The sequence below is a fragment of the Triticum aestivum genome, chromosome 1D (genome assembly GCF_018294505.1).
Source record: "Triticum aestivum cultivar Chinese Spring chromosome 1D, IWGSC CS RefSeq v2.1, whole genome shotgun sequence".
NCBI lineage: Eukaryota > Viridiplantae > Streptophyta > Magnoliopsida > Poales > Poaceae > Triticum > Triticum aestivum.
Window position 1 is genome coordinate 478,447,597 of NC_057796.1, and position 13,327 is coordinate 478,460,923.

General features: G+C 45.2%; 2 protein-coding genes across 2 annotated transcripts; one reads left to right on the forward strand and one right to left on the reverse strand.

The window, feature by feature from the left end:
- The first annotated feature begins 2,851 nt into the window (after window positions 1-2,851).
- Window positions 2,852-4,693, forward strand: LOC101290653 (protein WHAT'S THIS FACTOR 1 homolog, chloroplastic). The gene has a single exon (XM_044595962.1). It carries the CDS (start codon window positions 2,884-2,886, stop codon window positions 4,408-4,410), a length of 1,527 nt encoding a protein of 508 aa, XP_044451897.1. The 5' UTR covers window positions 2,852-2,883; the 3' UTR covers window positions 4,411-4,693.
- Window positions 4,694-11,685: 6,992 nt separating this feature from the next.
- LOC123177096 (uncharacterized) lies at window positions 11,686-12,395 on the reverse strand. Its single transcript, XM_044591038.1, has one exon. It carries the CDS (start codon window positions 12,371-12,373, stop codon window positions 11,876-11,878), a length of 498 nt encoding a protein of 165 aa, XP_044446973.1. The 5' UTR covers window positions 12,374-12,395; the 3' UTR covers window positions 11,686-11,875.
- Between the last annotated feature and the right edge of the window lie 932 nt (window positions 12,396-13,327).

The window sequence follows — 13,327 nt, forward strand, 5'->3', positions numbered from 1 at the left end:
AAATGTACGTGGGCAGCGTTGGATGGCTTGCACCCACATATGTGTCCACTTGGTTCCCCATGTCCCTGTATAGATGCCAGAGCAAACTTACGGGTCAGCGTAGGAGATGCCCTGAAACCGACAGATAGTGAAATTTTAAAAAATATGGTTGGATGACCGCTATTTTAGTGTTATCTATTTTAGTTTTAGATAACCATTGTTATCCATTTTTCCGACAAGTATTTTCGGACGGAGAGAGTATTTGTCTGTCGCACAATAGCCGGTGTGAAGGTTAATGAACTTTTGCCTAACATCTCATTAATCATGTAGGCACGAGTATTTCTTAGAGCATCTACAGTCAGACTTAGGAAATCCGGCCCCTCAAACGTTGTGGACGCGATCGGACGCGTGAGTGGGCACTAGCTGGTCACATCTCATACTTGATGTTATGCATCTGAACACCTCATAGTTCATTCCTTAGATCCATACGAACCATGTAAAAGAAATCCTACGTAGTATGCACATCACACTAGTCTAACTACCCTTTGTCGTCGGAGATGTCCACGACGTCGGTGTCAGGCACCAGGTAGATGGGCGCATACAAGGGCTTCGGTTCCTCCTCCTCATCCATATACGCGAGCATCTCGTCGACGTCCGCGGCGTGCTCCGCCTCCTGCAGACGGCGGCGCTTGGCCTCTGCCGCCGATTCCAGCAAGAGGAAATCGAGGATTGCATGCTGCTCCGCCTGCAGATTCGCGTCGTCCCCAGCGTCCTCCACGTCCTCCTCCTCCTCTTCCGGATCCACCGCGTCTGGTGGTAGCCCCGCGGCGATCCGGGCTTCGCGCCTTGCCCGGATCCGTTCAAGGAGTTGCAGCCGCGCTCCGACGTTAGATATGGGTAGCTCCTTACCCGGCGGCGTGTGAGCATGGCTACTACTGGTGACGGACGGCGAGTGGAAAGTGGCGACAACAGCGGACGAGAGGGTGGAAATGTGGATGGGTAGGGTTTCGGTGCCGACGGTCGGCTTAAATAGCCGGGCTAGGGGCACTATGCGGCCCGCTGGAGCTGCGCCACGCGGCGATGGAGGAGACGAGCTTCTGATCGCCGGGTTTCGAAGTGTTTTCACTTTTCATGTGGGACCCGATCGTCAGTCTAACATGACGCACACATCGGGTTATGCCCGGGCCTTCTCGTATCTATTCCATATTTAGACTGAATATGAAGATAATGATTAGCTCGGGCGTTTGAGGCGTCTGTCTGGGTCAGTTTTTTCTGACCGGTCACCAGCGGGGACGTACATATTCGTCCGGGCATATGGGGTGTTTGAGCGATGTGGCGTCGGCATGGGGCGATCGACGCTGCGATTAGCTAGAGAACAAGCAAGCTCGTATTTCGATCCAACGGTGCATTCATCGGCTCTGGCAACAGGATAACGTAAAAAAACGGCCAGTTGTACGAGATCTTTTAATCAGAAAACGGGTGAGGCATGGCCTGGCCTGGATTTCTATTCGACGAGAAGTGCGCGACTAGGTACATGTGTCGTGTCGCCATCTCTTTAGGGACTACTACATAAATAAATAATCCCTGGCCTGGGAACCTGAAACGAAAGATTGTGCTCGTACTTTATTGTGTGGTCTCTGTTCTCCCGTGCTCTATGCATGCACGCACCGACGACTCACGGGGGTGAAGCCTGGCCTTGACGATCTTCTCGATGACATGCTATTTGCTCACTGTTTTTCGCCTACGATCAGTGTCCCATGTCCTTTTCTAAAAAAAATCAGTGTCCCATGTGCCTTTGCCTAATTAAAAACTTGAACTATAGGCTCTCATCGTTTTTGGATTTGTTTTAGGGAAACATACTATTTTTCATGTACCATAAAGTGGTGTTCACATGCTTATATAGATGTGCTTTGAAGAAATTATCTCTCTAAAAAACACATCAAGTTCAGTTTTAATTATTACTCCCTCCGTTCACTTTTATAAGACCGTTTAGACATTTAAGACAACACTCAAAACAGTTCAATTTCAGCTGTCTAAAACGTCTTATAAAAGTGAACAGAGGGAGTACTATTTTTGGGTGGGTGGGTGTTTTTTTTTAGGGATAGAAGTTGTGTATTTTGTGTGTGTTTTGAATGGTTTTAGGGATAGAAGTTGTGTATTTTAGGGATAAAAGTGAACCATGAGATTGTAATTTTAAATAAAAATATGGCCCATGTATATTCAGTGAACCATGAGATTGTAATTTTTTGTGTGCAAATATTTCCATCTGTGGTTTGGGTGAGAAAAAAAAGTGGAGAGCTAGAATAGCAAATCTTCTTTTGAATAGTGTCTCGGTTTGTTATTTTTGCACAACTCGGAAAAAGAATGTTTTTTTATGAAATTTGAAAAAAAATGATTCATTAGCATTTAGTATTTTTTTGGATATTAGTTTTTGAAAAGAGAGCATTTGCTCTGAGCACACTTGATGGTTTATTGATATTCGCACGCTTCCTAAATTGTATTCTGAAGAAATTGTCTTCTTTTTATTTTTTAAGAAAATTGAAATGCTATTGTTTTAGGGAAATGAAGAAATGCTCATGGTACGAATGGGAAGGAGTAGCAGCATTTTCATTCAAAAATAACTGGGCTGGCTGCCTCCTGTATTTTCTACTCTCTTTTTTTTACTTTTTTTAGGGGACTCTCTTTTTTTACTTGAGCTGGCCTGACTAGAAGAAAGAAGTGGATAGTGAACAGCCCATCAGCATTAGCCAAATTCGGGCCCAACAAAGCCTAGCCCATAGCCCAGCTCCTCACGCCGCCGGCAAAATATCACCCATAACCCCCAAAAAATATCCACTCAGAACGGGAGGTTTATCCCCACCCTCTTCTCCCCACCGCCGCGGCGAGCTCACCCGAGCCGCAAAAATGGAGGCCAAGCTGCTGCTCCTCTCCTTCCCCTCCCCGCCGGCCGCCCCCCACCACCCGCCGCCCCCCAAATCCCTATTCCTCGGCGCCTCCCTCCCGCTCCACCCGCTGGCCGCCGCCCCGCCGCCGCGCATCCGCCCCCGGCTGGCCGTCGTGGCGCAGGCGGCCGCCGTGAAGCGCCGAAAGGAGGTGCCTTTCGACAACGTGATCCAGCGGGACAAGAAGCTGAAGCTGGTCCTCAAGCTGCGCAACATCCTCGTGTCCCACCCGGACCGGGTCATGAGCCTGCGGGACCTCGGCCGCTTCCGCCGCGACCTGGGGCTCACCCGCAAGCGCCGCCTCATCGCGCTCCTCAAGCGCTTCCCCGGCGTCTTCGAGATCGTGGAGGAGGGCGTCTACTCGCTCCGGTTCCGCCTCACCCCCGCCGCCGAGCGCCTCTACCTCGACGAGCTCTACCTCCGCAACGAGTCCGAGGGCCTCGCCGTCGCCAAGCTCCGCAAGCTGCTCATGATGTCGCTCGACCGCCGCATCCTCATCGAGCGGATCGCGCACCTCAAGAACGACCTCGGCCTGCCCTCCAACTTCCACGACACCATCTGCCTCAGGTACCCTCAATACTTCCGCGTCGTCAGGATGGACAGAGGGCCCGCGCTGGAGCTCACGGAATGGGACCCCGAGCTGGCCGTGTCCGCCGCCGAGATGGCAGAGGAGGAGAATCGGGCCAGGGAGGCCGAGGAGAGGAATCTTATCATCGACCGGCCTCTCAGGTTCAACCGGGTGAAGCTGCCCAAGGGGCTGAAGGTGTCGCGGGGAGAGGCGCGGAGGATCGAGAAATTCAGAGAAATGCCGTACATTTCGCCGTACGCCGACTTCTCGCACCTGACGTCGGGCTCCCCTGAGAAGGAGAAGCATGCCTGTGGGGTGGTTCATGAGATTCTAAGCCTGACACTTGAGAAGCGCACGCTGGTTGACCACCTGACTCATTTCCGGGAGGAGTTCCGGTTCTCGCAGTCTCTGCGGGGAATGCTCATTCGCCACCCTGACATGTTCTATGTGTCACTCAAGGGAGATAGGGACTCGGTGTTCCTCCGTGAGGCGTACAAGAACTCGCAGCTGATCGAGAAGAGCCATCTGGTGTTGCTTAAGGAGAAGATGAGGGCTCTTGTTGCGGTTCCACGCTTCCCTCGGCGTGGTGGGCCTAGGACTGGTGAGGAGACAGAGGGACCCAATGGCGCTGCGCAAGGGTATAATGAAGGAAGTGACATGGAAGATGACGAAGACGATGATTTTTCGGACATGGAAGATTTGATTGGGGAACTTGGTGGCAAATCTGACAACAGTGGCTACCGCTGGGGTGATGGCTGGGTTGGCGAGAGTGATGGCTCGCCACCGGACTTTGGAGATGGTGATGACTCAAGTCCACAAGAAGTCGAGGTACCAAAGTCAAAGAGTAATACAACCAACGATGCCAACGACGACTCGTCTGTTCCTGTATTTCCTGACGGCAGACAACGGGAACGGTGGTAAACTGAGCTATTTTGAGATTTAGCTGATAGAAATCTTAATCTGTATTGTTAGTTTTATCATCTTGTCTGATTGCAAAGCCCTCTCTGTCTTTTGAATCGCCCTGCTGAGTTGCTGGCTAGTGTTATGTATCACCGAGCATGTGAGTAGCTTACAGTATCATATTGTGAAAAACCTGCATGATAACGCTAAAACTGTCTTCAGTACAGTTCTGCGCCGAACATTCACAATAGACATATATGTAAAACTATATATGACATGAATGAAAGATAGTCATGGCTGCAAATGTACCACTTGATTTGAAATTTTTGGGTGCGTTATCGATCATACCTTGTGATGTGTTGATCTGTTTGCAAAAACTAGGGGCCAGTTCTTTTGGTGGCTTCTAGAATAAGCTGCCCCCTACCTAGCGTATTCTAGAAGCCCAACCAAATTTTTTTTAGAAGCCTAGTAGTTAAGACTTGACTAGTAGGCTTCTAAAAGGAAAATTTTGGTTGGGCTTCTAGAATAAGCTGGGTAGGGGACAGCTTATTCTGAAAGCCCAAAAAAGCTAGCAAAAGAACTGGCCCTAAGTATGAGCTGTCAAGATACAGTGTGTTATAACTCATCTTGTTAGCCTTGCTGGTCTCCTCTTTTGAAAAGTGACTTTGTTGTTCATACTGTTAAAAGTGTCTACTTAGAATCTTTAATCTGTATTGTTAGTTTTCCATCTTATCTGATTGCAAGGCTCTGTCTTTTTATGTGCACATCTGGCTAGCCTTATGTATCACCGAGCACATCATTAGAATAACGGTATCACATTTTGAACGACCTGCATGATAACACTAACACTGTCTTCAGTACAATCCTCCAACGAATTTTCACAAACAGACATTGTGTATAACTATATTTTGCATTAATGAAAGATAGTCATGGCTGCAAATGTACCACTTGAATTGAAAATTTTGGATGCATGATCGATCATACCTTGTGACATTTTGATATGTATGCAAGGACTAAATATCAATTGTCAAGATAGGATGTTGTATAACATCTTGTTAGTCATGCTGGGCTCCTATTTTGAAAAATGGCTCTGTTGTTCATTTTTTTTCATCTTATCTGCTTGCAAAGCCCTCTGTCTTTTGATGTGTCGCCGAGCGCATGAGTAGCAAATAGAGTCATATTTTGAACAATCAGCATGATCACACTAAAATTTTCTTCAGCACAGCACTCCTAAGACACAGTGTGTTAATATAAGCTCTTTGTCTGCCATTTAGGTGTACTGTTTGAGAAAGAGTTGTGTTCGCTTGTACAGTTAACAGAGTATCCTGAATGATCTGCCTGGAAGGCCGGCAGAATGCACCTTGTAACCTCTGAACTTGTGCAGAATCATTCATGTGCTTTCCTGCAGTTTTGTCGTGCCTTGTGCAGAAATTCAGATGGAAGTTTCCTCCTACATGCTTGTGGTTTATAAGATACTCCCTCTGTCCCCAAATAAGTGACTCAACTTTGTACTAACTTTAGTACAAAGTTAGTACAAAGTTGATTCACTTATTTCGGGACGGAGGGAGTAATATTTAACCTGCTAGAAATCTGGGCAAGTGCCACTGGGCATCAATTGAAGTTGATGTCAAAAATAACAGAGATGTAGAGCAGAAATTCAGGTGTCTGCAGGAGTGGAATGTCTACACTGAAATGCAAAATAAGATGGAAGTTTGTTCCGTAAGAAGTCGCCAGGTCAGGAACTTGTGCATATATTGATCTCTTGCAGCCTAAAGTTTTAATTTTATCATAGTACGGCAATGAAATCGAATCCTGGAGTAGTTTCCATCTCATCTCTGGCATGGAACTGGAGCATACACCTCTTGTCTTTTGATGTGCCCTGCTGGCCAGTGTTACCTATCACCGAGTGCATCAGCAGCATACAGTATCATATTTTGAACAACATGCATGATGACACTAAAATTAGTATAGTCATGTGACGAATATTCAGAATAGACATATATGTAGAACTGTATCTGACATGAATGGAAGATAGTCATGGCTGCAAATGTACTGCTTGATTTGAATTTTTTGCTGTGTGATCAATCATACCTTATGTTGATCTGTATGCTAGTATCAACTGTCAAGACACGATGTGTTAGCCATGCTGGTCTTCTGTTGGAAAAACGACCCTGTTGTTTATTATACGGTTACAAGTGTCTAATTGGAATTTCTAATCTGGACTGTTAGTTTTTTCACCTTATCTGACTGCAAAACCCTCTGTTTTTTTATGTACGACCTAGTGCATGAGTAGCATATAGCATCATATTTTGAACAACCTGCATGATCACACTAAATTTGTCTTCAGCACAGTCCTCCAATGAGTGTTCACCATGGACATATTTGCTACTCCCTCCGTTCCTAAATATTTGTCTTTCTACAGGTTTCAACAAGTGACTACATATGGAGCAAAATGAGTGAATCTACACACTAAAATATGTCTATATACATCCGTATGTGGTAGTCTATTTGAAATCTCTAAAAAACAAATATTTAGGAACGGAGGAAGTACATTTCACATGAATGAAAGATAGCCATGGCCGGACACAATTGTTCCTATTTGAATTAATTGGATTTGAAAATGTTGGGTGCATGATGGATCATACCTTGTGATGCGCCGCTGAAAATCTCCCCCTCTTGAGAGCCGGCTTGTCTCCAAGCCGCTGATCGAGAAAACTGCTGGCGCAAAGAATCCAAGTCCTCCCAGGTAGCAGCTGAGACATCCATGCCGCTCCAGTGGACGAGTACCTGTGAAATGGTACGATGGCCACGGTGCCGCACCCGCCGTTGCAAAACTCGGACAGGTACCTGCAGAAGAGCATCAGAAGCAGGAAGACTTTTTTGAACCTGGTCTGGAGGAAAAAACACATTGTTTGAGCTGAGAAACATGGAGTACTGGATGTATGCGACTGCTTGCTGGAAGATCCAACCGGTAAGCCAGGTTGCCAATCTTTTCTGTTATCAGATAGGGTCCATAGTACTTGAAGGATAATTTATGATTGGCTCTCTTGATAACTGACGACTGCACGTACGACTGAAGTTTCACAAAAACTTGATCTCCAACAACAAAGTTGCGCTCATTTCTCTTTTTATCTGCTTGAGACTTCATGCATTGTTGAGCAGGTACTAGATGTTGCTTAACTGTATCCAAGACAACAAATCTATGCTCAATCCAATCCGCAATGTTAGTAGGGTCGATAGCAGAAATTCCAAAATGTCTAGGGGCATGACCAGTGGCGGAGCTTGAGTGCGATGTCGGAGGGAGGGGGGGCAAGGGGCTAAAACTCTGTTAATTGGAAAGCTACATATTCTGCAAGAATATTAGGCTCGATCTTTACGAACTTGAGAAAAATTACCTATCTTGAATTAATACACCAAAATCGGTTATTTCAATTGATCCACGAAAGGAATTGATCACCATGATAATGTGTCGCAAGGCAAAAATCTGTAATGAGCATCGGTGCTTCCTCAAATTAGTTATATCCTTGTATGCATTCACCCGCGATAGAAAAAACGAAAATAATATAAATGCGGTTGACTATAGATGCTGGTAATCTGTAGGAAATCATGCTTTTCTTGCATGCCTCTTGCAAGGTTAGCTTTATTTTTTTTAACAAGTAGGTTAGCTTTATAGAACATACCTCAAATGAAAAACCTGTGGACGCAGTTGAGCATATGCAGACAACGGAAGATGTTCCGGCAAAGTCGTTGGAGGCGAGATTGGATGCTTCTAGGGCTGGTCAGGCAAACTAAAATGTGAAGGAAGCTTCTTCCTGAATATAATGCCGGGAACAAAGGTGACCGAATGCATCGGAAGGTCTCGTCGGCAACAGAGAAGAGCACGATGGCAGATCTCAACCTTCTCAAGGCGTCATGGAGCTGGATCACAAAATCTTTACCAGCAAAATTAAATGCACATCAACAGAAAAAGTTAAAATGCATTCACAACTCTTAATGACCTCTTAGCAGCAGCATTTCCGTTGCTAAATGATCTCATCCACAAACAGACCCGCCTATGCACTTACAGCAGAGTTGTTGAAAATTTAGCTCTGCTATAAATACCATCACTAAGGTTAAATAATACATATTAGAAGCTACAAGCATTTGAAGGGACACCACTCGTGTCCTCTAGAATTTTTAGCATGTCCCAAGCAATGTTGCTCATCATTAGCATCTTTCTCATGAGGAAACATTGGTTCGGCAAGAAGGAAAGAGCACAAAGTGCTGTGAGAAATACATCAAAGTAATTTGATCTCACAGGAGAAGTTGAACAAGCTAGTTAAGCATAGTGGCGATCTCATGAATGCATCACCCCATCTACCGGCAAGAGATAGGCTGCAGAAAATGCAATGATTGTATCATGAGATTGGAGCTACATCAACATTACTGCTGAAAATGTATATCAACCTAGCATGGGTGCGAGGGAAGTGAAAAAAAGGAATTGATGGTAAAAATCACCACCATCGTAATTGTCATTTATGATCTTACTGCAAAAGGCACCAGCGTGAATAATCACAAAGAAAAATCATGCATACAAATAGGAAAATTGCAGATCCATCATTAAACCTATATTTCTAGGAACGTGAATAAAAATTGGAAGAACAGTACCAGTCTTTTTTGTTGCAATTAATGAATGGATTGTCCCAATTTAACTTGAAGGATGGAACTTTCCAAGTTTGGATGCCCCAAAATTGTATGCTTCCCCCGCTCCAAAATATAAGCCCTTTAGATATTCCAACATGGACTACCTACGGAGCAAAATGAGTGAATCTATACTATAAAATATGTCTATATATATCCATATGTAGTCCATATTGGAATCTCTAAAAAGTCTTATATTTAGAAACAGAGGGAGTAGAAACTAAATCAATAAAAATGGTCGAGCTAAAATACATCACCTTTGAGAACTCTTGACATTCAAGGCAGCCTACACCTCCATGCAAGAACCAAGAACCAACACTTCTGTACATACTCATTACTCGGTACATATCCTATAACAAGTTAACGTTCTGTCACTATAAAATTTGGTAGACGCAGTTCCGGAAATTAGTTATATCCTTGTATGGATTCACCCACTATACAAAAACAAAAACGATATAAATGCGGATGACTATAGATGCAGGTAATCTCTAGAAAATCATGCTTTTCTTGCATGCCTCTTGCAAGGTTAGCTTTATAGAACATCCCTCAAATGGAAAACTTGTAGACGCAGTTCCGGCGAAGTGTGGAGCATATGCAGACAGCGGAAGGTGCTCCGGCAAAGTCGTTGGAGGCGAGATTGGATGCTTCTATGGCTGGTCAGGCAAACTAAAATGTGAAGGAAAGCTTCTTCTTGAATATAATGCCAGGAACAAAGGTGACCGGATGCATCGGAAGGTCTTGTCGGCAACGGAGAAGAGCACGATGGCAGATCTCAGCCTTCTCAAGGCGTCATGGAGCTGGATCACAAAATCTTTACCACCAAAATTAAATGCACAACAACAGAAAAAGTTAAATGCATTAACAACTCTTAATGACCTCTTAGCAGCAGCATTTCCGTTGCTAAATGATCACATCCATAAACAGACCCGCCTATGCACTTACAGCAGAGTTTTTGAATTTTTAGTTGTATTATAAATACCATCACTAAGGTTAAATAATACATATTAGAAGCTACAAGCATTTGAAGGGACACCACCCGTGTCCTCTAGAATTTTCAGCGTGTCCCAAGCAATGTTGCTCATCATTAGCATCTTCCTCATGAGGAAACATTGGTTCGGCAAGAAGGAAAGAGCACAAAGTGCTGTGAGAATTACATCAAAGTAATTTGATCTCACAGGAGAAGTTGAACAAGCTAGTTAAGCATAGTAGCGATCTCATGAATGCATCGCCCCCATCTACCGGCAAGAGATAGGCTGCAGAAAATGCAATGATTGTATCATGAGATTGGAGCTACATCAACATTACTGCTGAAAATGTATATCAACCTAGCATGGGTGTGAGGGAAGTGAAAAAAAAAGGAATTGATGGTAAAAATCACCACCATCGTAATTGTCAATTATGATCTTACTGCAAAAAGCACCAGCGTGAGCAACCACAAAGAAAAATCATGCATACGAATAGGAAAATTGCAGATCCATCATTAAACCTATATTTCTAGGAACGTGAATAAAAATTGGAAGAATAGTACCAACCTTTTTTGTTGCAATTAATGAATGGATTGTCCCAATTTAACTTGAAGGATGGAACTTTCCAAGTTTGGTTGCCCCAAAATTGTATACTCCCCCCGCTCCTAAATATAAGCCCTTTTAGATATTCCAACATGGACTACCTACGGAGCAAAATGAGTGAATCTACACTCTAAAATATGTCTATATACATCCGTATGTAGTCCATATTGAAATATCTAAAAAGTCTTATATTTTGAAACGGACGAAGTAGAAACTAAATCGATAAAAATGGTCGAGCTAAAATACATCACCTCTGGGAACTCCTGGCATTCAAGGCAACCTACTGGTTGTTCTGAATTGGACCAGGTGATGGGCAGCGGCAGCATTTGCAGCCCATGGTTGCTCACCTCCATGTAAGAACCAAGAACCAACACTTTTGTACATACTCATTACTCGGTACATATCCTATAACAAGTTAATGTTGTGTCATCATAAAACTTGGTAGAGTTTAGTAATACTAGCAAAAGGGCCCGTGTGTTGCAACGGGAGAAAAAAAATCATAATCTTCAATGGCCATGCCCATATTTTACTGCATCGTCGAGATACACTATCATTCTCAATTTCGTGAAATCATGAACAATATTTGAAATCACGAACATTTCTCAAATTTGTGAAGACTTTTACAAATTTTCGAACATTTTCTAAAATCAAGAACATTTTTTGAATTCATGAATATTTCATACTATTTGCAAACATTTTATATATTTTTTGAATATTTTTTAACAATTTCCTCGAATCTGCCAACATTTCTAGAGTTGACAAATATTTTTTTGGAAATTGGTAGAACAATTTTTGAAACTCACGAACATTTTATTGATTTCACGGACATTTCAAAATGCATGATCATTTTTTGAATCAGCAAATATTTTATGAATGTATAAACTATTTTGTAAGTCATGAACAGGTTTTTGAATTTTTAGAATATTTTATGAATGTTTCTTTACACATTTTATCAAGAAGCTAACATTTTCCACACAAAAAGAATGCAAAAAAAAGAAAATGGCTTTAGACAGGAACGAAATTAAAATAATGCTTCAGGCTGTCACTATAAAAAATTGAACTTTTAATTAGAGATCAACACGTTTAAAGATTCATGGACTCGGGAGTACAATAACAACATGATCTTCATTGGAGCAAGCACCTGCATTGGATACAGTCATGACAAAGATACACCTCCTCCTGCTGAACTTGGCAAAACAAAGGGGAAGATTTTTTTTTTTAAAGTCAATCCGTGCGCTTCATGAATCGAAGTCATAGAGATAATCGAGGCGCCCATCGACATCCTCGGCCGCGTCGAGGTAGTACATCTTGATCTCGTTGTGCTTGAACTTGCGGCTCCCCTTGCACGCCGCCCTTCCCCCGAGACGCGTTGCCGGCGGCGGACGAGGAGCCTGCACCTCCTCGGGCACGAAGGCGTCGTACTCCCATTGATACGGCACGGCCTCGAACTTGAACGGCGACTGGCACGTCGTCGTGCAGTAGTACCCGGAGTGCCCGGCGCCCAGCGGCGGATGGAGCTGCGGCTGCTCCTCCTCCTGCGCGAGGGCGTCCCTGCCGAGCGCGCGGAGGCCGCCGGACTTGGACTGGTTCGTCGGCTTCCGGGGCGCCCTGATGAAGCCGCCGTTGGCCACCACCGGGCCGTCCACGACGTGCACGGCGCGGCGCCTGCCCTCCGGGTCGACCAGGGAGCGGTCGTACACGCGCACCCACCCTCGCTGCCGTCCCTCGCGCCGCATCTTCGCTCGTTTGCTTCGTGGGTTCTGTCTGTGCGTCGAGACCGCAGGCGCCGGTGGCCTATTTATACACACGACGCGCCCGGCTTCGTGGCGGCCACGGGTTCGTGCGCGCCGGTTCGTGTCGTGATCGGGAACTTGGCGTCCAAGTTCCGTGCGATCTGATACTCAAAAAAAAGTTCCCTGATTATTTTTCGGAGCAAACCATTGCGTGGACGCGTTGAGCTAGTGGGCCGAGCACAGTTCCCTATTCGTTGCTTGATTGGTTGGGCTAGGCTGGACAGTCAACGATATTGTACTCGGAGTCTGTTGACCTCAAATTAAAAGTTCATATTTTAGTAGTACGTCTTGAACCTTTTTTTTTTGAACAAATCATCTTGAACCTTTGTGGTCCTCGTCGGCCGGCTGATCAAAGATCGGCCGGGTCGCGAGCCGCTCGAGCTGCAAACGCACTAATTGAACATGAATCTTGTTGTAGAAACATCCTGCGACAAGAGCCTTTGTGCAATTGCAACAGGTCCCTTGTTGTAAAATAAAAATCATCTAAGCTCTTGCCGCCCTTATTGCAATCGCCGCAGTTTGTGAGCGCACAATGGCTCGCCAAAGTGTTGAGTATATATTGTGTACGTGTATATTTGTGTGTAGGGCCCATCTCCTGTTTTCTTTGTATAGTTGAGGTTGTGGCTCACCTCTGTACTTATATATACGTGCCTGGTGCACCGATCAATACACCGCGATTGCACAGCCCACATCTTGTCCTTCTACATGGTATCTATCGCAGCACGATCCTAAAACCCTAAGCCGCCGCCGCCGCCGCGCCTCTACGCGCCGCCGCCGCTCCTCCCCACCGCTGCCATCAGCCGCCGCCGCCGCCACCGTCTTCTCGGTCGCCGCTGGTTGCCGCCGCCCCTTCCCCACCACCCCGCCTTCCGCCGCCGCCGCCTCTCCCGAGGCCGC

What these genes read in the sequence shown, in the direction of transcription:
- LOC101290653 (XM_044595962.1), top strand. Translation starts at nt 2,884, where the DNA reads ATGGAGGCCAAGCTGCTGCTCCTCTCCTTCCCCTCCCCGCCGGCCGCC.
- LOC123177096 (XM_044591038.1), bottom strand. Translation starts at nt 12,373, where the DNA reads ATGCGGCGCGAGGGACGGCAGCGAGGGTGGGTGCGCGTGTACGACCGC.